We start from the raw sequence: 27,370 nt of genomic DNA, 5'->3' as shown, positions 1-27,370 counted from the left end.
AAAATATTAGTGTTGTTCGCGAAAGTGTGGTTAGAGAACCGTCTACCTTATCTCGTCCTCATTCCCAACAATTGCACCTTTCACTCTCGTCATTAATGAAATTATGCATAAAGCCTTGTTTTTACACGCTTACAACGTTCAATTGACTCAAGAACAAAAAGCTTTTGACCATTTCGAATGGTCAGAATGGTAACAAGAAATGGCAACAGTGGAGTGGATCAATTTTCATCTCAGTAGTTTCGTCAATAATCTGAATTGCGGCATTTGAGCGAATGATATTCTAAAAGTGACTGTTTGGTACGGTTTATGTTTTGGCGACATCATCCCTTCGTTTTTTTTTCCAAAATCAGGGTGGTCAGGCATTTAATCGTGTTGAAAACGAACTTTTTATGGCCCGAATTGGAAGATATGGAGTTGGACGACATGTGATCTTAACAAGACGATGCGGGACAAATTCAAGTTATCTTACGAGGTGGCGGTATCAATTGGTCGCCAAGATCATGTGATTTGACACAGTTGGACTTTTTTCTTTGGGGTCATTTGAAAGAAAAGATGTACGTCGATAAGCCAGCCACAATTCAACAGCTAAAGGATGTAATAATTCTGTACATTAACGAAATAGAACCCCAATTATGCCTTAACGTCATCGAAAATTTGGACCATCTTGTGGAGGTGCAACGCAGAGGTGTTTTTCCTGATACACCTCTTAAAAAGTGCCTAAAACGGGCAGACAACTTTATAGAGCTGCTTGCTAAAAAACAAAAAAAAATGTCTACACAATCTGTTGTTTATTTTTATTTTCTTTTAGGAAAAGATTTAATAAATAAGATTTTTGTCAAAAACGCCCCCAAAAGTGGGCGTTGTAAATTTTTCTGTGAAGTTGAGAAGTCTGAGAGTTTTATGAGAAAATGTTTTTTAAAAAATTGGCTCAAATTTGGGCGTGGCAAAAAAGTGGTGCTGAAGAGAATTAAATATGAGATTACGTTATCTACAACTTTTTAAAAAAACACATAATTCGTTCTATGATCGTTCGAAGACCTTTTTTTTGGTGGAGCTAGCGGGTAAACATTTTCACGTTAAGTTTGTTCCCCAAAACCTTATCACCGAAACTAAAAAGGTCTTAATACACAATGTTTTTTTTAACATTAATTTAGCTGTTTTACGATTTGGTAAATATCACCGAACCTTAGGCTCTATAAAACTTTTTTGGACTGTAAATAACGCCAAGATATGAAAAATGTCATATCGCCCAAAAAAAATTATAGAAGAAAATGCCACAGAGCCCATATTTAATGTCATATTGCCCAAATCAATTTTAAAATATCATAACGCAGAAATTACCAATTGACATTATCAGCCATTAGATTTTATATATTTTGACATTTGTTCGGTCTGACAAAATGTTTGTTTATTTTGGACACTACGACAAACATTAAACGAAAAACATGTCAGACCACCCAAAACTCGGAATGTCAAGAAAGCTTTACAAATATGTTTGGCCTTAATTCAGAAAGCGAAATAACTTCAATTTTCAAAGTGAAGTAAGACCAAATATTTTTCTTTTTTACAATGCCAGCGCTTAGCGTTTGAAAAGTGAAACATGTATGCGGGGCATGATGTCCCTTTTGAAAACCCGCCGCCAGTGCTTTGGCTCACGTTAGGATTTAGGGTAGGTGCGAGGTTGTTTGTATGCAAATATTCTTTAAATGGAAAGAAATTTGCAACTTCGCACCTATTCGAAATACCATAGGGAGCCTAAGCAGGGGGCAGCATGCCACTCCATACATACCACACTGTTTATAGGCGTCTCAAAGCCGAATAAGAAATCTATGGACTTTATGACATTTCCAAATTTGGGTGTTACGACATTAAACGTTGGTTTGGTTGATATGAAATTTAAGAACTTAGGAGTTATTGATTTTTACGACTTAACACCGGAAATTTTCTATCTTTATATGTTAAGCTATTCCTAACCATGTTTAAAAAATTAACACAGATTGCTTGCTATGACTATGACTATCACTATGACTATGACTTTGACTATGACTATGACTATGACTATGACTATGACTATGACTATGACTATGACTATGACTATGACTATGACTATGACTATGACTATGACTATGACTATGACTATGACTATGACTATGACTATGACTATGACTATGACTATGACTATGACTATGACTATGACTATGACTATGACTATGACTATGACTATGACTATGACTATGACTATGACTATGACTATGACTATGACTATGACTATGACTATGACTATGACTATGACTATGACTATGACTATGACTATGACTATGACTATGACTATGACTATGACTATGACTATGACTGTGACTATCACTATCACTATCACTATCACTATCACTATCACTATCACTATCACTATCACTATCACTATCACTATCACTATCACTATCACTATCACTATCACTATCACTATCACTATCACTATCACTATCACTATCACTATCACTATCACTATCACTATCACTATCACTATCACTATCACTATCACTATCACTATCACTATCACTATCACTATCACTATCACTATCACTATCACTATCACTATCACTATCACTATCACTATCACTATCACTATCACTATCACTATCACTATCACTATCACTATCACTATCACTATCACTATCACTATCACTATCACTATCACTATCACTATCACTATCACTATCACTATCACTATCACTATCACTATCACTATCACTATCACTATCACTATCACTATCACTATCACTATCACTATCACTATCACTATCACTATCACTATCACTATCACTATCACTAGCACTATCACTATCACTATCACTATCACTATCACTATCACTATCACTATCACTATCACTATCACTATCACTATCACTATCACTATCACTATCACTATCACTATCACTATCACTATCACTATCACTATCACTATCACTATCACTATCACTATCACTATCACTATCACTATCACTATCACTATCACTATCACTATCACTATCACTATCACTATCACTATCACTATCACTATAACTATCGCTATTTATAAGTAATTATGGCTGACGCTCAATAAAACCTGAGCAACTATTCGACATGTTAATCGGCACAAAAGTTTCTTGAACTGATGTATTTATATTCAAATTTTTCAAACTTTTGAAAAAACCCTAAAACTTAAAAACTAGACGACTAGAACGTTTGCCCTCGTTTTTGAATGTCAATACTGTTACATTTTTCTAAATATCACTTCCATGGAAAGAAACGAACGAAGCGACACCTGAACACCCGCCAAAGAACTTATGATAATAAATTTAAGAATTAGGGAAATTCACCAGATCGCCACCAGTGCTGCCTTCAATGTACTAACATTTTATTTTCTCTGAGAGTATTTAAAATATATTTACTTACCTCAAGAAAAATTCGTACAATTTAAATAAAAAATCCAAAATTTAATTTAACACGTACTTTTATTTATTTTAAAATTAAGTATAAGTATAAAATTATTTTGTTTTATATATTTTTTATTTTTATAACCTACATTTAATTTGTTTCTACAGCTCTTTTTTTTGGCTGAACACACTCTGTTTTGTCCAAAAATAAGTCAATTAAGGATTTAATTTATAAACATTATAAGAAATTCCTATAATTTAAACATTTTTTAATTTTCATGTTCATCTTACAGAGAATAAAAAAAAAACAACTAGAAATAAACAAAATGTACAAAAAATATTTATAACATACCTTAAGTTTTTAAAAATTAGAGAGAGAACTTTTATAATTATAAAAGAAAAATATTATAAAAAATAAATAATTAAAAAAAATAAACAAAATATAAAATTCATATAGTACAGTTTTATGATAAAGTTTTTTATTTACCCCTTTTTTAATATTCTTAAATATTTCATAATTATTAGTGTCTATAGATTTAATACATATATAATTTTTTTTTTTTATTAACTTTTAAATTGTATATATTTCTATTTTTATATATATATAAATTTATTTACAAACTACCAGAGTAAAATCATAAGATTCAAATATGGTAGACAATGATTTTGTATTTAAAACATTTTTTTTAAATTTTATATTAATTGTTTATATATGCAGGTGTATATATATTTAATTTTTGTTTTGATTTAATTTTTCTTCATTAAGGAATTTGGTATATATATGTAAGAAAATTGTCATTTTAATTGTTAATATATATATTTTTTGTTTGGCAATAAAACTTGCCAGTGATGGGTTCGAATTTCTTATATTATTATTTTTTTGTATAATATATATCTTTTGTTTTTTTAAATATCTATATACTATATATATAAATCCATATGTAAATGCACCTGTGACTAAATCTATAAGTATCTATAAATGTGTCAGTTTGTGTATGTGTTTTTGTGGTGTGTGTTTGTTGGTTTCGCGTGTGTGTTATTTACCCTATTTTTATATAAAATATTTGTTTTTTGTCTAACTAGATTTTTAAGCGAGTAAATAATAATAATTAATTAACTTTAGATATATAATAAAACATTAAATAAAATATTTAAACATATCTCGTAATTTGTGTGTAAAAATCTGTTAGGCAGACTTGGAGTTGAGCAAATGAGGGTCGTTCGGCTGGCAAGAGGGCCCAACAATATGCCATAATTGTAAATCTATTTAAAAAATAAATAAAAAGGAGAAAAGGGGGTAATTTAGAAAAATACGTCTTTTAGAAAAAAATTTAGATTGAAGTGAAGATTTAAAAAAATTAAATTTAAATTTATACTTACAATTCATCAGGACAATTAAATGGTTGTGCTAATCTATAACCATCTTTTAAATAATGTTCCATTTCGAAAGGATCAACTTCGGCATAAGGTTGTTTGGCAAACGTACACAATTCCCACATAAGAACACCAAATGACCAGGAGTCACTTGCTTCAGCGAATTGTTTCTTTTGTAGAGCTTCCAATGACATCCATTTGACAGGACGATTTTCACTATCACCTAAGCAATTATAATCAGCTGGGAAGAGATCTCGAGATAGAGAGCTGTCAGAGAGTTTTACACGTAGTTGATCATCAATACTGTAATTATGAAGTTATAAATAAAAAGTTAAATCACTATCTTGATTTTTATTCTGTAAGAAAGTTGTAAGGGACTTCAGAGCTACGAGTTGTAATTTTTTCTTAAAGGGATACCTTAATTATTCCGAAGTACAGATTGAGCTTTAGGAAAGGGGAAGAGGTTTGAATTTCCGTGCACATAGGTTTTGATTTCCTGAATATTGCAATGACTAAGAAAGATACTGTGTTTTAAGGCTTTTCACATTCGCGTAGCACGGCTAAAGAACGAATCTTTATACTTAGCAAAACAATAAAAGTTGCGAACAAGGGTGTACTTATGAATATTTCTGGAGGATCGAGTAATTATAGTTGAATTCCTTGAAAGGAATGCAACTGTCTATTTCACAACAGTTTAATCCGTAAAAATAACTGTGCGAAAGACAAGAAACTTATCGATGGTGTTCAAGCGACGTTAATGATTCAACGATGATATCATCACCAATCAATTTAAATGCTCTAGGTTCAATACTGTTTAAGAGACTTACATAAGTAAAGGGTGTCCCAAAATTAACGCAAGATTTGAATTTAATAGAAAACGCCGTTTTTAGTCTTTTGATAGTTATATTTTTATTGACTCGTAAAGTACATAGGATAGGGTTATGTATGGAATAACACATCGGACAAATGGCCTCCACGGCTTTGCATGCACATGCGCACTCTTTTGTTGAAATTTTCCATGACCATTCTGCTTAAATGTGGCTGAATTTCGTTGATACAGCGTTGAATCTCCTCATTTAAAGCACGGGTGGTTGTGGGCTTGTTGACATAGACTTGTGATTTCAAATAACCCCATAAAAAGAAGTCTAATGGTGTTAAATCACACGATCTAAGAGGCCAATTTTGATCACCGAAACGAGAGAGTACACGACCTGGAAATGTCTCATGCAGTAATTAAATTGTTTCACGGGCTGTATGACATGTGGCAAAGTTTTGTTGAAACCACATACTGGACACATCAATATCATCCAATTTTGGCAGAAAGAACTGTGTAATCATGTCGCAATATCGAGCACCAGTAACAGTCACTGTTTGACCAGCATCATTTTCAAAAAAATATGTCCCAATTATGCCTCCAGCCCAAAATCCACACCATAAAGTCACGCGTTGTGGATGCATTTGTTTTTCGACAATCACATGTGGGTTCTCCGAACCCCAAATGCGGCAATTTTGGCGATTGACAAAGCCATCAAGATGAAAATGTGCTTCATCGCTTAGGATGATTTTGCTCGAAAAATCAGGGGCCAAGCTTTCACTATTTTTGAAATATTCTTTAATAATGAAGACACGTTGTTCTATCGTGTAACGCTCTATTTTTAATAACCCTATACTGTTAGCTGTCAAATTGCCAACACTTCACTGCACAAATGGCGGCAAATTCAAATCTTGTGTTAATTTTGGGACACCCTTTATAATCAGGCACAAAGATGGGAGTTATACTTAATTTTTGGATGCATATAAGTCTTAGGTAAGGTGCATATCATCCACATTTTTAGTGAGTGTTGCATATTTGAAGTTCATTGTTTAATAGGTTCTTTAGTTAGAGAAGGGTCATAAATCAACTGTGATTGTTCCTGTAAAATGGAAGTAGTACCGGAACTTAGCTGGGCACTAACGTGCCATATGATTTTGACAACTATTTTTTAAATGATAATATGCAGAGGTGTGTTTAGGAAGGGGGGGGGGGGGTGAAATCGTATCGTCATCATAAGTCATGCTTATTGGTTGATTTTCCATTTCATATATTTCTCGAAAGTCCCTAGAATATATATAATAGAGTTTTAGAATTTTAAGCCCTTATTATGTCAAGACACAGTGCGAGCTAAGGAAAGTTAGGGAGGGTTTAAGGAAGGATTCGGTGGACATTGGTTTTAAATTCCTGAATATTACAATGACAGGGAAAAACAGAGGGTGGTAAAATATTCCACATTCGCGTAGTACGGCTTAAGAACGAATCTCTTTACTCGATAATACAACAGAAGTTAGGCTCGAGGGTATACTGATGAGCATTCCTTGAACCACTAATACTTTGGTTGAAATGTTTAAGGAGAGGAATGCACCTGGCGATTTATTTAAATAATAAAGCGTTAGAATAACGGTAAAAAAGATTAAGACGAGAAACTTTTTGGATTCAATGATGATATCATAACCAATCAATTTGAACGCACTTTCAATACTGTCTAAGAGACTTAAGTAAGTTGCTGGAGCATCAGTCCAGAGAGGTTTACTCAAGCTTTGGAAGTATATAGGTCTTGTAGATAACAGCTGGATTAGAGGGGGAGAGAAACTTCGTGTTATAATCAGCTTAGGAAACTCAAACAAGTTGCTGAATTTTTGGCAACATCGCGTATGTGATTCTTCTTGAGGAGGTGGTCGGAGATAAACATACCATGAATTTCAAGGATTTCAGTCTCCCTGCTGCAAGTGACACACATGGAAAGTGGCAAACGTGGTTAATAACGTTTTTACGAGAGTTTTTGACGCATTAAATTCTGCTCGATTTTTGGTTTAATAATACTGTCTAGGTCCGAATTAATTGAGCTTGCCATTTCTTGCTGTTAAAAATCCACATCGAAAAGAGCAATATAGTGAATCTAAAACCGAATGTGAAAGCTGAGGGTATTATAGACATCGAAGCAGGTTAGTGTATTAAAAGTTTCAAACAAGAAATCATTAAGAAAAAATGAGAAAAAGTGTCGGAGACAAAATGGAGCCCTGAGGCACGCCAGCATTTATTTTGTAATTCTAAGACTTGAACTGATAAAAGTTAATCAGCAGCGTTTCCATAGCCTTGAAAAAGAGGTGCAATCGGTAGTTATTTTATGGGGAAGAGGATTCACCTTTTTCTGGTATAGGCTGGGCAAATGCCGTTTTCAATCTAATCAAAGGATATTAAGGATAGATGAAAATCTTACCCTGTGGTTTTTTTAGCGTTCAAGAGCAACTCTCCAGAACAATAGTGGGTACCTGGCAGGGGAATAATGTAGCCAATTTATATTTGGACTTTTGCGTATTTGGGCAGTTGAAATTTGTAAAATATCGGGTACCCAAGCGGTATTAAAAATGTTAAGTATTTAGGTAATCGAGAGTTTTCTAAAATTCTGCCAAATACCTATAATTTGGAAAATAAACCTATGGGTATTATATCTTGAGTGTTATTTTGGTACGCGTAAGTTATTTAAAAATATATGAATAACCCGGATACCCGTAAAAGGCTTTGAGTGTAAATTTGTCGAATATTTGGATACTCAAAACTTATAGAGTGTCTGCTCTTAAGCAATCTAAATTTAAAATGGGATATTTGGACATCAAGAGTGAACTATTTAAGTAAGTACATTTTGGTCTTTGAAATAAGCTTTAGTTATTCCTTAATAAGGTAAATAGAGACAAACTCCTAGATGTTTATATTTTCAGGGATTTAAGGGATCTAATTTTTTTGTCTTTTTTTTGGGGTTTTCGAAAACTATTTTTGTCTCTTTTAAGGAATTCATAAAATAAATAAGCTTTGTTATTTTGACAGAGAATTTAAAGGCAACTATTTGGTAAAGCCCACTTACTGACACGCCCCCTTTATATACTGAAGAAGTTATTATATTTTCAGAGATGCTTTATAAAGAGTGTTTTTTAAACGCTTGGTTACCAAGAAGACGAAACAAAACACATGTAGGATAAAGCCATGAGTTTAGCATTATTTTAAATATAGGGGTTTGCTATTTTGCTGTGAAAAGCCCACGACGCGAGATAATGCGTTCCCCAAAAGTTCCCTTCAATAAATTGATGTGTGCTTAAACCGAATCATTTTGGTAATAAATTTGAACGATTTGCAAAACACTTTACAGGAGTGCATCAAACTGAACATAAATATGTGACAGCTGTCAAAAAGACTTATAGTGGCATTTATCTGCCACGCCTACTTTTTTAATCATCAAAATGGCTTCAAACTGGAAAAACCTTACATTTTGGTACAAGGAAAACACACATTTAAAAACAAAATACAAATTTCGGGATTTCTTTAGGTTTTATTAAATGTGGTACCTACCACGCCCCTTTTTATACTGTTTTTGTTTTTAGAAAACGTCTAAGCCGATTTCAATATAATTTGTAAAATTTCTTTTTGTAAGAGAAAACCAATTAGAAATAAGTTTTAGTGTGTTTTTTTTTACTTACACACAGTTCCTTGTTGCAATATCCTTGTGTACAACTCCATGACTATGTAAATGTCCCAAGGCCATTGCCAACTGCGAAGACATCATAACAATTTGAATTGTTGTTATCGATCGCGAACACGACGGCTCGAGCAGGAACATCTTCAAATTGCGCATATTATTCATAGCCTGATAGAGAACAAACGGTGTAGTGTGATCTTCAATTGAAACGCCTAGAACGGAAAGGATTCCAGGGTGCAGGGCTCCATACAGACTCATTCCCTCTTGCAGCAGCAGCGAAACTTGCATTTGACTGGCATGTTGAGCAACTGTCTTCACGAGGACATCTTGATTCTCGTTGTAGGTTCCTTTGTAGACTCTGCCGAAGGTGCCCTCCTGCAACAGGCTGGACAATCGAACGCGACAACGTTCAACAGTCAATTCGGAAATTCGACGATGCAGTTCTTCAGGTTGTTGTGGTTCGATTTTTCGCGGAAGGGTCGAGTGAATGGGAGCGATAATCGACGGCGATATGTAAGGCCCGCACGGCGGATTGGTTTGAAGGCGTTGGAAGCTCGACGTTCTCATTGGTTGGCCGTGATTTTGACGTTTCGATGGCCCACGAGCACAATAAGCGATCACTATCAGAATCACAACCAGCATCAGAGCCAGAATACCGCCGACGATAAGTGTGATCAGGCCAGCCGGTGGGGGAACAACTGTCTCCAAGAGCATTGGATCGTCAACATTATTGTCATCCTGATCGGCTGCCATACAGATCTTCTTCCGCCGGAAAACCAATTCGGTGATGTTATTCGATGCCCGATTTAGGATCACTTCGATGGTGATCGTCACTTCGACTTCAGCTGGCCGAATGCCAGAACACTTCATGCCAATAGAAAAGGTCTGAACGTTCGTTGGAATCTCACCGATTTGTGATATATTGAGTGTTGGTCGAGGCAGCACAGCTGGATCGGATGACTGCACGTTTATACTATAAGGCAACGGACGTCCGGCTAAACTCTGCCATGTAAATGCGATGTCGCGAACATTTGCCGGCACCGGAACAACAAAGTTCAACGCATAGTCATTGACTTGTCCCTCACGGACATAATACAACTCAGCTGAGACACCTGCAATAACAGAAAGAGATAGAGACAAGAAAATATTAGCTAAGTTTTGTATTGTGTTATAAATAAACTTAAAATAAATCGAACAAAATCGTGAGTGAATTACAAAAGAATGGAATTCCACTTGGAGCACGTTTTGGATTTTCGTTTTGTATCAGAGAAGCCTTAAATATGAAGAAGCAACGTCGGCAAAGATGTATAATGCAATTTGTCTAGCTAACTGCCTCCAATTATATGTAGTTCAAAAGATCGTTGGGAATTCCTCCAATTTCCAAAATCGGGAGCAATTTTTCGATTAAGAGAAATAATGGAAAGCAAAGACCAATAGACCGAATGAAAAATTAGGCAGGCAAGGTACTCGTTTGTGAGTGCATGAATGCCTACGAAAATTTCAGACCTCGTCATCTAGAGCACGACAACAAACATTGCCCATTAATTCTCGGAGATGATGATTATCTTTCTTATATTCACCGCAACCTAAAGGCAATGTCATATATAACGTGGAGACTTTGGAGGAATGATGCTGTAGGTACAGTGGAGTAAACAAGTTTTGACACAAGAATGTAATAGAATAGAATAGAATAGAATAGAATAGAATAGTATAGAATAGTATAGAATAGAATAGAATAGAATAGAATAGAATAGAATAGAATAGAATAGAATAGAATAGAATAGAATAGAATAGAATAGAATAGAATAGAATAGAATAGAATAGAATAGAATAGAATAGAATAGAATAGAATAGAATAGAATAGAATAGAATAGAATAGAATAGAATAGAATAGAATAGAATAGAATAGAATAGAATAGAATAGAATAGAATAGAATAGAATAGAATAGAATAGAATAGAATAGAATAGAATAGAATAGAATAGAATAGAATAGAATAGAATAGAATAGAATAGAATAGAATAGAATAGAATAGAATAGAATAGAATAGAATAGAATAGAATAGCTCATCTCTTGTCAATCCTACTGTACTTCAATTTCTATCATTATTTCACTGTACATTAGCCATGTTTGCTCAACAATGACTATAATCCCGTCCTCTGCTCACGTCGAAGGCATCATCATTCTCTTTGGCGCGCAAGCGAGCAAATAAATCGAAAGAATGAAAAAGAAGGGCCACAGCCAACACAAACACAGAATGAAAATGTTTTCCCTTTTTTCACAGACTAATTAAAATTTCACCGAAGGATGATAATCTATTTTTCGGCAAATAAAACATAGTGTACCGCGTGGTTGCCGTTGCTCTTTTTTGAATTTCTAATATGGGAGAGTGTGATATTGGAGTATGGTCCTTGATAGAAAAAAGATGTGTTTGTTTTTCTTTTTTAAATGGAATTTAATTTTAGAAATATCCACTAGCTCATTGTTTGTCTTGGCATGGATTTTAAGGGCCAACAGAAAAAGATAGCCTTTTTGGTAGGACTCTATGGTTGGTTTTTCTCGCCTTATGTTTTGTCTGTTTGTTCTTCACTTTCCACGAAAGATCTTCTTTTTTTAAAGAACACAAAATCAAAAAATAAATGGAAGCAAACCCAACTCGCTGCGCTGGGAAGAAAGAAGCTACTCTAGAATTTTATTGTTAAAAATGTACCCCCAAAACAATCCCAAAAAAGGGTAAAGCTAGCTAAGCTATTATTTGTTTTGTTTTATTTCTATTTTAGTTCTTTTTCGTTGTCTATTTGTTTCAATTTGTTTTATAGTTGGGAAAAGAGCTTACTTTGGGAGACGTCGACTACGACGACGGGTTGGTCGGAAAGTTCGAGAGGAGTGGAGTCGAGCGGAGCAGCGGACCGATCCAAGCGGGAAGAACATCAAGAAATAAAATAAGAACTCAATCTTCTCCGCATCGTAAATATTTGCAGGCGGAGAGCGAAGCAAAGCCAAGCCAAGCCACATGAATTATTACAATTGCACTCTTGCTCCTTGGGAGCGTCCCGTTTGTTAAAAAGGATGTTTTATATCCGAGTATTTTTCGATGTGGTGGGGTGCGGTGGTGCTTTGGAAGCAAAAGAAGAAGGAGCTAAAGCTGAAGCTCTGATGGTGGCTCTTTAACGAGATTCCTTTGGAAAACGAATGAAAGTGACTTGATGGTAGAGTGTAATAATGACGACCGACGGAAACGAAGCCGAAGACGACGATGATAAAGATGATGATGATGATGAGGATTCTCATTCCCCCTCCCTTTGTTTTCTGTCCCATTCCAAGGAGGCCATAAGGAGGTGGTGCTTTGTAACACTTGGTACCGAGTAATGCCGACACTTTGAGGTTGGAAGAATATTTTATATATTCTTTCAGAATTTTTCCTCCTGTTGTTTCTTTCATATTCAACACATTTTGAAAGTAATATGATGGAAAATAATTAACTATGACGAAGTGTCAGGTGTTTTTGGGTGGAACAAGATGAAGTTTATGGAGTTTTGTGTCAACATTTTTAGTGTGATGGCACAAAAGATGAATTTTATGAGATTGTCTTGTTTTTTTTGGTTCGTTTTATAAAGTCACTTTTCAAATTGAGATATTCAAAGTTGTTCTCGGGTTGCGGTATAAACCGAATCGCTTATTCGGTGCCACCAAAAGTAACTTCTTTTATTTATTCCTCGCTTGTGATGTATTAAGATGGGTTTTTGTTATTCTGGGAAGATTTGGTTCAGAAAGACATTGCGATGCTGATGTTGGCTTTACCAAAAGTTAATAGTGTAAATTAAGTTATGTTGGGTTGGAAGGTATAAGAGTTATGAGGTAAGGTTTTTTTTATTCGGTATAAATTTGAATGTTCCGAGGTTATATTTTAATTTTAAGATTAAACGATATAAAATGAGAATTTTGTTACTTAAGACATGGTACTTAGTTAAAATGTAGTAAACATGCAAAAAGTAATGTTTCGTTTAGCTTAAATGTTTCATCACTTTTGTCCAATGTCATTGTTTTATTTTTTGTGGGAATTTGATGACTGAACTGAAAATGGTTAAGCATGTAACTGACAGCAATTTCTGACATTTTAGAATTTAATGTTCAGGAAATTTGCCAATTTCTGTACACTTTTTTAAATATTTTAAGGCAGAGAAGGAAGTCTTGTGTTTTTTGACAAATTTGTGTAAATTATTTACAATAAATGATTTTGAAGATATCATCTTCTGACATTTGACAAATAAGAACCACTTCTATAAAGCATTGAAATTCCTAAAATTGACCAAAGTATGTTGAAAACTAAGAACACTTTCGCTGAGCCCAAAGTATTGACGGGAAACCAGGTTAGTGAATTCCTCGTCTGTCTATTACATAAGGCATTCCACAAATGACACTATATAATAATGGGTGCTTTTTTTGCTACTTTCTTTTTGGAAACAGCCAGCAATGGTTTTGACAGCTTGTACATGTTTCGTGTTTTGTGTCACTGTCAAACATCTTCAGAGCTTGGTCTATAATTTTACCATCAATAGTCTTAAAAAAGAACAAGGCTTGAAAATCATTGAATTTTGTTATGAAAATGTGTCAAAAAAGTTCCATTTTATGGTCAGTTAACGTGATATAATTTAACAGCAAGTTTACATTTTTGGACATTAAACCACCAACATGCTTAGGTAGAGTGCGAACAGAGTAAAATTTGCAGGAATTGGCCTCCGATACTCCGAACTACGTGGAAAATCCTCTATGACTATTTTGGTGTGATGCCATTCAAAATACAACTGATGCAACAATTGAAGCCAAACGACCTACCATAACAACGAATTTTAGGTAAATAGGCTCTTGAGAAGTTGGCCGAATATTAGTTTTTTTCTATAGAATTGAGTGAAGCGACGAAGCTTTTTTTGGTTTGCAAGTTCGGTGAATATTTTATCTAGCGTTTGGTCGCATACACTGTTCGCCTCTAGGCTATTTTTTCGTTGGACTGTATTAAAGCTCATGCTGGGCGATGTTTGGAAGATATTCCATTCAGGCCGAGAGCTCACGCTCTCCCTAAAGAACCTTCATGACCTGATGACATACGTGAGATGAATAAGATCAGCAACCCGGACCTCCTTTGTCACGACTGGAAGATCGCGAAACTGAAGGAGCCAAAGGGTCTTTAAGGTAGAGCGATTATCGTAATCAATAAAGACTCTGTGGCTTCTCTGGCGCGAGATAAGGGAGTGATAAGATACGGTTTCGAGGCAGTTACGCTTCGTATCTATTAAAAAGATGAGGTAGACGCTTCATGCGAGCCTCCACAACCTTTTTTAAAAGCGGTGTCGCATGACGTAGGGGTCACAGTGCTATCATCACCTTCCCTTCCTTGATTGTGGATGTTGATGTACCTGGGCCCCCTTCTGTCGCAGCACAGTCTTCTTTCGAACCCTCTTCAGAAGCGGTGTCGCATGACGTAGGGGTCACAGTGCTATCTTCACCTTCACATCCTTGGATGTGGATGAGAATGTGGCGGGGCCCTATTGTGTCGCAGCACAGTCTTCTTCCGAAAACGTCAAAAGTTTATCCCTAATGGAGACCGATGACTCAAACGACAAAGTTTTCTCCAGTGAGGAAGAAGATGAACTATTAGGTTCCTCTTCTTCTGATCTAGGTGAGCTGGATTTAACAGCGGTGGAGGTTGATCTGCCTATTTGTAGCCAAAATGCTGCAAATACTACAGATTAATCCAAGAACTCTAGAACTCGAAGATGTACCTCTGCTAAATATGTCTTGGTAGAGGCGTCGCTGAATCCATGGAGTTCGAGCTGTTGGGTGCCATCCTCTATGTTTACCCATCTCGGAATACGAATATCTTTGAAGATGTCTCTCTTTTTGAAAGGAGAGCCATTCATGAAGTAATTCTACTGGAATGGTTACGTCCCACGAAAGACCTTTCAACCACAATTGTTGCATAATGATTTTCGCTTAAACGATGCAGGGTGCTATCCATCCAAGCGGATCAAAGATCGTTCTTTTTGAAACGACTTCGACAGGGATTTTTTTAAATGAAAATGAATCCGTAGATGGGAACCAACTGATTCCAAGGGTTTTTGTATGATCCAAAACTCCGAATGTCAGCTTTTTCATCAAACCTCTAATGTCAGTTTTTTAGTACTGTACTTTGTTTTCAAAAAGCTTTCTCGTTTTTCATTGCTTTCGACTATTCTCTGAAATGTTTACAGTTTTTAGACCTTTGGAAATATTCATACCTAACACCAGTCTATAAAAGAGGTCCTAAAATATACTGAAATTGTCTCCAATTCTTAAATTCTTTGAATCCCTTGAATGTGGCATTATTTCTTTTAGTTTTTTTCTTGCTATATGTGAAAAAACAACATCGGTTTGTGAAAAAAAAATCTACAATAACTAATTTATACAATTTTCTAGTTTTTATTTGAATGCATTTGAAAAACATTCTCAAGTCAATTGCATCTCTACAGGCTTTAGCGAGGCATTTGACAAATTACATAAATCATGAAATTCTTCTTAATGAAGTAAGTAAAATTGAATCTCGTTATACCTTAATTATAGATATTACAGAGGAGTAATCCTTCATGTCAAATAAAGTCAATTCTGGTGTACCTCAAAGGAGTCACCTTGGTCCAATACTGTTTATTTTATTTAATAATCATTTACTTCTTTTTTAAATAATGCTATATAACTTATCTACGCAGATGGTTTTAAAATATTTCGAATTATTAACTCCATCAAGGACTTACAAAGTTTTACAAGAAGATCACCATCAATTTTTGGAATGGTATAATAAAAACAGTTTGATTTTAAAGGTTGAATATGTAAGATAATGTATTTTACATGCAAACGTAGTATAACAAGTTATGGGTCTGTGTTGAATTCGTCGTGCATAAATGAAGAATCTTTTTATTGTATTAGTCTCAAAACTAACGTTGAACTGATCACTATAATACTGTATCATAAAAAGCTTATCAGTAAACTTATATTCTTCAAAAGTTTCCTGAGAGTTCCATCATCCATATTTTATAAAAAATCCATGTTTCTATTTTTTAGACAACTATTGCATTCAATGGAACGATTACATCTTCATCTATTCTTTGTCGATTTAATTTTAAACTGTGTCAATCTAGCTTAAGAAGAAATTTTCCTCTTAGAAATATTTTTAGCAGACCAAACTAACGTCTTCTTAATCAGTAAATGCAACAAGTTCTTTATACTCATTGACTCTGCAAATGATAATCTCAAAACTGCAAGCTTTAAATTTGTTGCTGCCGTCGAATTTCCATAACCTTAGATTGTTACAATTTGTATGATTACTAATAAAATATGTTGGCAAAGAGTAAAGGCGTCAAAGTGGAGCCCTGAGGCACACCAGTTTTTATTTTTTGTATCTTACATTAGAAACCATGAAATGCAATTTATATCATTGTTTGGAACGATCTGAAATATTTGATTGTATTTTCGACATTTTTTATGTTTGTTTGAGTGTTGGAGCTTGCTTTAAACATTACAAATCAATTCCACTTTACTACCTTACCATCATCGTCATTGTATACAAAATATACCCCAGCATAGTCGTCAAGGCAAGGTATAAGGTACTTTATCCATAAATACCTATATCTTTATACCTATCAACGGTTAATTGTTCACGCACATTTTCAGACTCAATTGTTATTACATATCCTCGACTGAGCACACAAAACATTGAATATTTTTTTTTTGTTTAATTTTTTGATTTTTTTTTTTTAATCACATCCTTTCAATTTTTTTTTTTTTTTTTTCAAAATACGAAAAAAATTGTAAATCCTTGCAAATATTTTACAACCTCTTCTCGCTGCGTCGAGCCCTTAAAATCCATCATTCAAGCAAATAAACATTCAATAAAAGTCCTTAATTTCATTTCACTTGGATATTTTTTGCAATTTTTACTTTTTTCTTTTCTTTTTTTTTTCATTTTGTTCGTATTTTCTTCTACATTGATTTTATATAAATGTGCATTTATATACATATATATATCCTTTTATTGTTTATCCTGAAAATTAAAAAAAAGAAATATGTATGTTCTGTTGTGGATGATGTTTTCTGGATGTTGATGATGGTATATAGTATATTCTCCTCTGATTTTGAGTCCTTTCCACGCATTCAACCATCATCAGCTTCAGCTGCTGGAGCTGCGATTGTGTGTGACTGCTTTTTGTATTTATTTAACCAGACTTTTGTGGGAATATATGAACATAAAAACAAAAACAATAAAATGGATCTCTGTACCTTACACCCTCCATCATCCACAAATAAATTCGTGTATAAGGAACATAACAAGCACCACACGAAATATTTCACATTCGCGGAAATTCCAAAGTGAATCCTTTCATTTTATATACACACGCAACGCACATACACAATGGGAATACGATTTTAAAACAAATAAAAATTGAAATCCTAGGAAATAAAAAGTTAATCCAGTTTCCCTCGCATATGATTTACACCAATCAATTCGGTTTTACACCAACCCGCAGCCTTACCACCAACGAGTCATTTTATTCTGTGTCCTGATGGTCTACAGTTCTCTTACTCATAGCAAGGATCAAGGACAATGAACAACGACAAATGCTATAGGAACATGCATTCATGGCTATGGAGATGAAGAACAAAACAGGAGACAGGACACAGGATATGCCAAGTGAAAGTTTTAAACGCATTCAATCTATTTCTCATTCTCTGTCTATTTGAATCGAACGAGTAAGAAGAAAGAATGAATATACATAAAAACAAACGAATGAATAAATAAGTTCGTTCGTTCGAATCAAATCTCGAGTCGTAAGTAGGTATCATCAACACAGCGATGACAAACCAACCAAGAAGAAGAAAAGGATGTTGAGGAATAAAAAATCTGTGTGACAGATTTTAAATTTCCTGCAATAAAATCACCAAAAACAACTCCTAGTCGTCGACGTTCGTGGAAAAGGATAAAAGGGATAACGACGATGACGGAGAGTGGATATAATGGCAAATTACTGGCGATGATTTATTCAACAATTGCGCTGTAAGCAATGTGCTTTTACTTCCACAAAATAATATAAACTCCCATCCAACCCACCACTCTACCTTACCTACAAGTTGCAATGAAAAATAAAATAAGGACGAAAAGACAAGCCAGCAAGCAAGAAGAAGAAGAAGAACTTACTTCGTCAGGATATCGCCTTTGTAAAACACCAAGGACATGGTGTCGATTGTGTGTTGTTGTTGACGTTAAGTTTTTGTGTTTTTCTCTGTCGAAAAACAAGGACAACGACAACAACAACAACAGGGAAAAGGGTTCATTACTACAACAGTCCTTCCTTATGGAGCATGGGTTTTGATTTGGTTTGGTTTGTGTCTTGGCTCTTCGGAGGTTGCGAATGGTGGTTATAAAAAAAGGGGTTGATGTTGATAACTATGTATGTATGTAGAACAAAAACAACAACTGATGGTGATGATGATGAGATGACTTCGAAGAGAGGTGAAGAGAAAATAACATCAACATCGCAAAGCAACAAACGGAGAGTTTTAATTAAAAGTAAATTAATTGTCAGTTCAAGAGTTAAGTTAGAGACTCTTAGAGCATCAGAGCGAGGCATCATGCCTTTAGGTTGACTTTAGCTTTGGCTTTTGCTTTGGATTTTGATTTGGATTGGCTTTTGTAACTGCTTTTTTTGTATTTTTCATCATCATGGTTCTTTTGGCTACCGTTATAAGTCAACAGTAAGTTGACTTTTATCCTTTATGTACCTTCACCTAAACCTATTGCTACAAAAAATAAGGAAGGGTTAGAAATTTTATATAAAGTAAAGCTTTTAAATTGCTAAAGGCTGCCGGAGGGGTTGGGAGGAGGAGAGGGGGTTCGTGTGTTTGAGGGGTGTGTGGATGGAGTATAGAGGAGCATAAATTTAGAATATTGACTTTTATGTGTGCGGACTACCGAAAAGTAACGGAAGAAAAGTTTTGATTAACTTTGTTAACGCCACCACCGCCGACGCCCGCCGACGAATGGATTGGTTCGGGTGTCAACGCCGTCGCCATTTCCACCACCGCCACAGCTGAGTTGATGAGATTTTGTTATTTCTAATTTAAGAAGTGCATAGCGAAATAATTATTTACATAAATAGGATTTTGAAGAGAGTCTATTAAATTAATCATATGATTTTTTTTCTCAGAGGGGTAGGTATCGTCTTGAAAAAATGAGATGACTTTATTAAATAACATTTGTATAGGCTTTTGGATTGAAAAAAGGTTGTTTTTTTTGGGACTTATTGGCGTAGGTGGTGAAAAAATATTTTGACATATTTAATTTATTTTTAGAAGGGATGATTAATTATGTTTGGGTTTTGTCTTTTAGTAAAAAATAAGGGGGTTAAATTTAATTGAATTAGGATGCAAATTTGAGAGTTTTTAAAGAGTTTTGGTGAGATATGACACGTGTGTTAATATATTTGTAGTGTAAAGAAGTGTAATCAAACATATGAGCAAGCGACACGATGCTACTTACATAGGGATAAAAAGATAGGAAAAGCTTTTACATTTCATTTTCTTTGTATGGTAACCCAGAGGGTTGGGACCTGTTTTTAAGATTTTTTGTCTAGATGTATAATCGAGGGGGTTTTGTTTTGCGAGTCGTGACACGGGTTTCAAGGCGTTTCTACCTTTCATTGGTTTCTTGGAGTATCTTGTTACCAATGATGTGTTTTTGTTGACAGGATAGTGTGTCTGTGGTTGGATACAGTATTGTACTAATTCTTGCCACCTCATCAACTCTCTCACTACCAGGTAGACCACTCTGTCCTGGTACCCTGCAAGTCTAATGTTAGGCTTTAAGCTAAGAACCAACAGCATTTTACAAGCTTCGATTTGATTGTTGCAACAAAATTCGATTTTAATGGTTTTTGGCTATCAATGAATATAGTGAAATCATTTTGTGAAAGCGAACTTGTTTTGCAGCGTACCTTTCAATACCTCAGCTTGATAGACGCTGCTTAGATCGCGAAGTCTGAAGTAGTTGGCAAGATTGAGTGTCAAGGAAATGCATCCATTGGAACCAGAAAGGAGACGATGAATAAAGAAAATGTCTGAAATTTTTCTAAGTGCTTCCAACGAGTTCAAGTTTATAAGATTCAAGCGGTCATCATAGGGAGAAAGGATAAGAGGATTTTTCTAAGACAAACCATGCGAAAGGCAAAGCAACGTCGTTAGATGTTCTAGATTTTGGAAATATGATATTGCAAAAGTGACTAAACTTAAAACGCTTATTCGAGGTGAAGGCGAACAAAAGTTATGTAAAGGAACCGAGTCGCATTGGGGACAGACAATTCCTTGGACCAGCGTCTCAGGAGATCTTGTGCTGGGTTGTCTTTTAAATTGATATCTTCAATAGAAGAGAAGAAATTGAGCTTTTGGTCACATAAAATGACAACTTCCCGGTTGTTATTAACTGTAGGTTTTGGTTGATTGTACAAAAGGTAGAAACGAGGAATAGTCTTCAAACGTTTAGGTGACAAAGTAATTGATTGACACTTGAAAAATTTAAGTTACAAGCTGTTTTTCAGACACCAAGCTGAAAAACAGTCCAAATTATGTTGAATAAGAGAAGATAAGATGTATTGAGGACACGGTCTTGAGCAATTTTTTATATATAATCAGCATAGAGTGAGATAAGAGATTACCTTATGACCCTTTTAAGATTGTTGACTGTAAGAATAAACAAAAGAGGACCTAGGTGGCTGCCTTGGGGAACACCAGAGGAAGAGCTAAGAAAGGATATGAGGTGAACTTTCTTTAAGTTAGAAGACGTGAAAAACATAGCTTCAATGAGGTAAATAGTTGTAGACTTGCATTAAAGAAAACCATGTCAGGGGGGGGTGCAGTACAAGTGGATTTTTAGTGGAAGATTAACATTTCAAACAAAATAATTTCACAAAGTTAAGAAATAAAGATGTCAAAATCTGAGAAAATTCACCTTGGCCAAGGGTAAGACTGAAGAGAAGATGGGAAAGTTTGGAAAAGCATTTTTATATGACAGGACCAAAACTAAATTCGTCATGAAGTGGATGTAATTAAATTGAAACAAGATGAGATTCGACAATAATAGGGATTAATGGCGCAGCGGAAATTGTTGCAAATAACTAAAGTAGGAAGAATCTCGAACTAAAAAGTCGTCGGCATAAGATTGTTTAAAAAATGAAAAAAAAAAATGTTTATATTATGCGCTCACTAACGGGGTTATGACTACCCTTATGATGACAAGATTAGAAAGAAGAAACCGATGCACATTGGTATTGAATGTAACGATTGTAACGAGTGGACAAAATTGAGCCTGGTAAAGCATTCCACATTCATGTAGTGCGGCTAAAGAAAGAATTTCTGTACTTAACAGTACGTCCGACATTAGGCTCTAGGGTAAACTGATGGGCATTTCTTGCAGTACGGGTTTTACGGTTGAATTGTTTAAGGGGAGGAATGCAAATGCCTATTTCAATAGAGCATTGTTTATAAAAGTAAAGATAAAACAATGACAGGCATGAGACTTTGCGGAGGTGTCTCGGTAAGAGAACGATCTCCAATCATTTTTAGAGCCCTTTTTTTAATTCTATCCAGAAGACTCAAGTAGTTTAATGGAGCACCAGCCCAAATATGAGAGTTATACTCAAGTTTTGGACCAAAAAAAGCTGAGTAGATTATAGGCAGATCAGAAGGGGTTAAAAACTTCTCTAACCGTCGGAGAAAACCTTAATACTTAGCAGCATTTTTGGCGATGTCAAATATGTGATTACTCTACAACAAGTGGTTTGTGATGCACAGGACTGTTAGTTGTCCAAATGCAAGTAGTACCCAGGCATAGGTGACAGTAGATAGCACTGAGTTTTCGAAGCATTAAATTCTACACGGTTTTTGAATCCCCATTGAACAATTCTGTCAAGATCAGAATTTAATGAGCTCATAATACGCTGAAGTTGGTAGTGCACATCCAAAGAACAAGGATGAGACTCTAAAAATAAATACGAAAAGCAGTGGGTACCGTTATCAGCGAAACAATGTAGTGGGTTAGCAGTTTTAGACAAAAGATCATTTATAAATATGAGAAAGAGGGTTGGAGACAAAATGGAGCCCTGGGGCACACCACTTTTTTATCAAATTGTGTGCAGCATTTAGCAACGGAGTTCATTTCTGGTTGTATAGATACCTAAAGAACCAGAACTGCAGTATTTGGAGTAATGATCATGTAGAAGTATTACAAAAGCTACCAATGCATCCAAAAAAGGCAATGTTTGGTGCGGTTTATGGACTGTCGGAATCATTGGGTCGTTTTTTCAAAAATGATATGAATCGCGAGGTTACTGTTCATGGCAGAGTCTATCTTTCATTGCTTGTGGTTTCACAAGACTGTGCGGCAGCTTGTTTCGTTTGGCGCACTGGAAGCCAACAAACGTAAGATATCGGACGAAATAAATAACGCTAAGAATACGTTAAGATTAGATAAAGAGAATTAACCATTTGAGGCGCAGCCACGCCCAAAATTGGCATGAAATAATGTTCAAACAATAAATTATATGAACCGTAGAAATATTTCATACATTTTTCTGAATGTTATGTTTTTTTGGAGGTGTGACATCACTTAAACAATCACTCGTTTGGTCTTATTGACGTTTATTTTCAAGAATGAAACGTCAGCAAGAAAAGTTTCATGACCATTGCATTTTTCTCGACCGAGATCGTGGGATTTCAAATGCCGTTGCCTCAATACTGCCTTTTTAAGCCTTACGAGTTTTAAATTTTGTAGTTTTTCTAAGGAAAATCCAAAAAACCGTCCATTTTGTTCGCCTCCTATTGGAAAACCTTTTCTAAAACGAAGATTTTTGATCTACTCAATTTTTTCTTGAAAATCTCTTTTAATTTCGAACACAAGCAAACCTTAAATAAGATGTGGTTTCATATATAACACCTTTTATATATTTACAATAAATCTTAACCTTTATTAACTGACGACGACGCACGGTTTTAGACAGCTAAACACACATACCTTTAACAAAACGTCTTTCTTTTTTTTTAAATCACCTTACGTGACTAACAACTAAATTGCTATTAAGGGTCCAATTTATAACCCGCACAGCACAACACATAACCCTAATAAATTGGAACAATTCAACAGGTCATTTCTACACATTTTCTACTTTCAAAAGAAACGAAAAGTTAACGCTACTTGTAAGCTTAAAATCCTTTTGGATTTTTTCTTTGTATATGTACCTACATCTTTCTTTGAAGCAATAAAATTGATCCTTATAAGACTTTGGTTGTATGTATTTATATATTTTTCACTGCATCCAGAAATCTTTCAGTAAAAAAATAAATCAAATCAAGGTACCTATCGTAATAGCTGCTGGGTGGGTATCTTCTATATCTAGCTACCTTTAAAGACTTTAGCTAGACACTTGCAATTTTAAATGAACATTCTCTTCTGTTTTTTTTTTGGTCGTTCCTTCCTAAGGATTATTCTTATTTTCCTTTTCGTTAATGCTAACACACTTAATCCTTTGCTCAAATAGAATTCCCGCATTAAAAAAGGGTGTTGCACAAGTACTTTGCATCGCCAATGCCATCACACCAGCATCAGCATCCGGCGAGAATTAAAAAGCCAAAGCATCCGCATCCCTTCTGTACCTATGCAACCAACAACAGGATAACGACGACTACGACACAGGACGATAGAACGACAGGACGAAAACGACAACGATGACGACAATTTTGCATTCAATTCGATTTAATTGAATTTCAAAATATTTTAGACGAACGCCCGCCGTCCCGTCGTTGTGTCGTAGCGACGTTGATCGGTGGTCGTGGTATAGTATGGTGGTGAGGGTGTCGAGAGCGGTATGCTACGCTCTCTCTTGTTTTCAAACAACTTAAATACACACAAACAAACACTAATAAAATAAAGGACGAACAAAAAAGTAACCTAAAATTCTAACCAAGCACAAAACGGACGACTAATCCTGTTTGTCATTGATTAAAATCCTTTCGGGCCTTTCAAACTAAATTTCAAAAATAAAAAAAATACATATATATGTATTCATATTAAAAAGGACGAATAAAAAAGTTATTGAGAGAGTGACAACAAAACGATAAAGAGAAGCGAGCAGCGCAGCAGCAACTCAGAAGCAACAGAAGCAGCTATAAGGACGATTTCCTTTTCCGTTTATTAATTTGTAATTTAATGAGTCCCTCCGTGTGTAAAAAGGACTCATAATGAAGGGCTTAACTTTTATAGAGTGAAAATACAAATACAAATACAAAAACAACAACAACAAATAAAAAAACTATATAACAACATTTAAAGGAAATTAAATTCTTGTCAACTTGTCTCTATACCTAAGTATGTTTACCTTTATTGCTATATTCTAAGCCTTGAGTGAATGTCCTGATGGTATATCCTTTGACAAACTGTATATTATTTTAATGCACATGAATGACAAGCATCACAATGGTATATGTATAGTGTAGCTTTGTAGGTATGTATGTGACTTTATCGCACCTTTTAAGTGATTTATTTACATAAACGAAAGAAAATCGTTACTTTTCGATGGAAAGGGAAGAATTTTCATTTTTTTGTTGTTGTTGAAATTTTCTTTGGAAGGACCATTATGCCCTCAATTACCTTCAATTTGATGAAGGACAATGGAAGGATATTTAAGGGAAGAACCTTTAACTTCTTGAAGTTTTATGCGGAAAAGAAGATTTTTGACAGCTTAAGATTTTGTGAGAATAATGAATGGAAGGAGAGTGGGCGTGGGACAAATTCACAGAAATAAAATGAGTTAAACATTAAATTAAAATCAGTCAAAAAATAACAGGAAGAGGTTTTAAAATCCAACAATAAAGTTGTTTTTTTTTTTCAAAATTTTGACAGACAACTTTTACTTTACTTGATCAGTTGTCTTTCCCTTTTTCAATTTATTAATTTGTATTGCAAATTTTTCTACAGGGTGGAGCAAAAAAATAAAAATAAAAGGAAACTACTTTTTTTTGTGTGAGTAATCGGCTTATTTGTTTTTAGTTTTTTAGGTTACTTTTTAGATTTATCAAAATGAATGCCTGGGATACTGAAACACGAATTTGGATAGTCCACCAGGGAATTAAAGGCGGCAGTTTGGCGGTACTCCCGAGAGTAGATGGACAAATATGAGGCTGGACCATATTTGGGGAATCTGCAATCATCGCACGAAGTCCGTATTATCGAGATCTCAATGTTGTTGTTCAGGATACAATCGCAACTTTAGCATTGGTAACAAAAGCAAATTCAAGCGTTTCGACTAGAATCATGTCGGGCCAAATTGGAGTTAGCAGACGGTTATTACAGCGCATATTTCAAGATTACTTACACTTTTTTCCGCAAAATGATGTCTATCATCTTTAAAAACAATCCATTTCCAAAAAATAAATGAAATACACTGATTAATAAAAAAGTTATTTGAATTTCTTATTGTAGCACAATTTGTGCGTCACCCTGTATTAACTATGAATTCATTCTTTAGAAACTCCTCCGAGAAAGAGTCCGTTTTAAATCGTAAAATCAAAGCTCTTAGATAACTTTACAACAGAAATAGTCAGATATCTCTTAGTTAAAGTTTGTACCTCAAATCTTTCATATTCACTTCTAATTTCTAAGATAATTTGTTCTTGATTACTTGGTTTAAAAAAACGAATGCTAAATCTCATTGGAATGCGATATGCTGTTTGAGGATTTTTACCTGCATATATAAAAAGTCACTGTAATTGTCGTTTTACACGAAAGCCTTCAAATTGTAATCATCAAACAAGATTCTATGGAAGATGAACTCAATTGATTGATGTTTCTTTGATTTCTTTGTAATTCTATAATCATTTTTATATTGAACTTCATGAAAAATTAAATAATAATGTCTTGAAAATATCGTGTAACATATTTTGACAGACTCTTTTCATTAATATACAAAAAAAATTGATTTAATTCTTTTATCCTTGGTCTGGTTTATTTCAATTCAACCTCGATTATAGTTCTTTGCAAACACAATGACTTAAAACCACTATCATTAAAGATCAACCATTGTTAACGTCGCGTCGTCTTTTTCTCCTATAGACGTAATCAGTTGATTGAATTTTATCTATAAACGTCATTGAAAGATCTATATTTTTGACAAAAATCTCCCCAACAATAGCGAAGATATCCGACACTACCGTTTTATTTTACTTTCTTCCCAAAAAAAGTTAAACAAATAAAAAGAAAAGAACTGAAACGAAATTCAATTGTAAAAAAAATAAGTTTAAGAGAAAAATACCAAAACCAAATTCAATAGAAATTCATCATCGAATGCGACTTTAAAAAATGAAAAAGTACAAAAATTGCGGCAAGAGCAATTCAATCCTATCTTTTCATCGAAAGACATTTCAATTTAAAAAAATCGAACAATTGCTGTTTTTATTGAGCTATCGAGTTACCAAAAGCAAAAGCAGGGCTCTAGCGCAGAGATACATTTCATTCATTCATATAAACCATCACCATAAACCAGGTCCAGGTCTACACTCACACTAACTGGTTTGGTTTAGAGGAAAATTTATTTATATCTTTAAATCTACCTTTTTATTGAGAAAAGGGGATTTTAATAAAATTGATTTGTCGCTGTACCGCTTCTGCTGCCGAGATCGTACGTACCCCTTTTTTTTTTTAAAAAAAAGGTACTCTACTTTTTTAATCCCGTTTTTGTCACTTCTTAATTCATTTGGCCTTTGTGACACTTTAGAAAGAGAGATAAATAGAAATGAGATGCACTTTAGGAATAAGTTGAGGAAGAAGAAAAAAAAAAATACCTTCCTAAACGCACAAAGAATAAGCCAGTCAAAAGGAATAGTGAATTTAATCCAAAAGACGAAGAAGAAAAATACAACAAAAAGCACACACACACATAAACTCACAAAACTATAACAGAGCTAAGCGGTGTTAAATCTCCGGCTACGGCTATAGGACACAAGGACCGGA

At 34.6% G+C, this 27,370-nt stretch overlaps 1 protein-coding gene across 1 annotated transcript in view; it reads right to left on the bottom strand.

Moving 5' to 3' along the window:
* Positions 1-4,326: 4,326 nt before the first annotated feature.
* LOC129949630 (tyrosine-protein kinase Dnt) overlaps positions 4,327-27,370 on the bottom strand; it is a 163,569-nt gene continuing 140,525 nt past the window's right edge. Inside the window, exons 2-4 of the mRNA XM_056061201.1 lie at positions 9,294-10,404; positions 4,794-5,090; positions 4,327-4,676 (exon numbers count right to left, since the gene is read on the bottom strand). Of these exons, the coding sequence (XP_055917176.1) occupies positions 4,565-4,676; positions 4,794-5,090; positions 9,294-10,404 (1,520 nt within the window). The 3' untranslated portion in view covers positions 4,327-4,564. The remainder of the gene's footprint in view (positions 4,677-4,793; positions 5,091-9,293; positions 10,405-27,370) is intronic.

The sequence above is a fragment of the Eupeodes corollae genome, chromosome 3 (genome assembly GCF_945859685.1).
Source record: "Eupeodes corollae chromosome 3, idEupCoro1.1, whole genome shotgun sequence".
Lineage (NCBI taxonomy): Eukaryota > Metazoa > Arthropoda > Insecta > Diptera > Syrphidae > Eupeodes > Eupeodes corollae.
The sequence above is the reverse complement of the archived record's forward strand: the minus strand, read 5'-3'. Positions and strand labels throughout refer to the sequence as shown.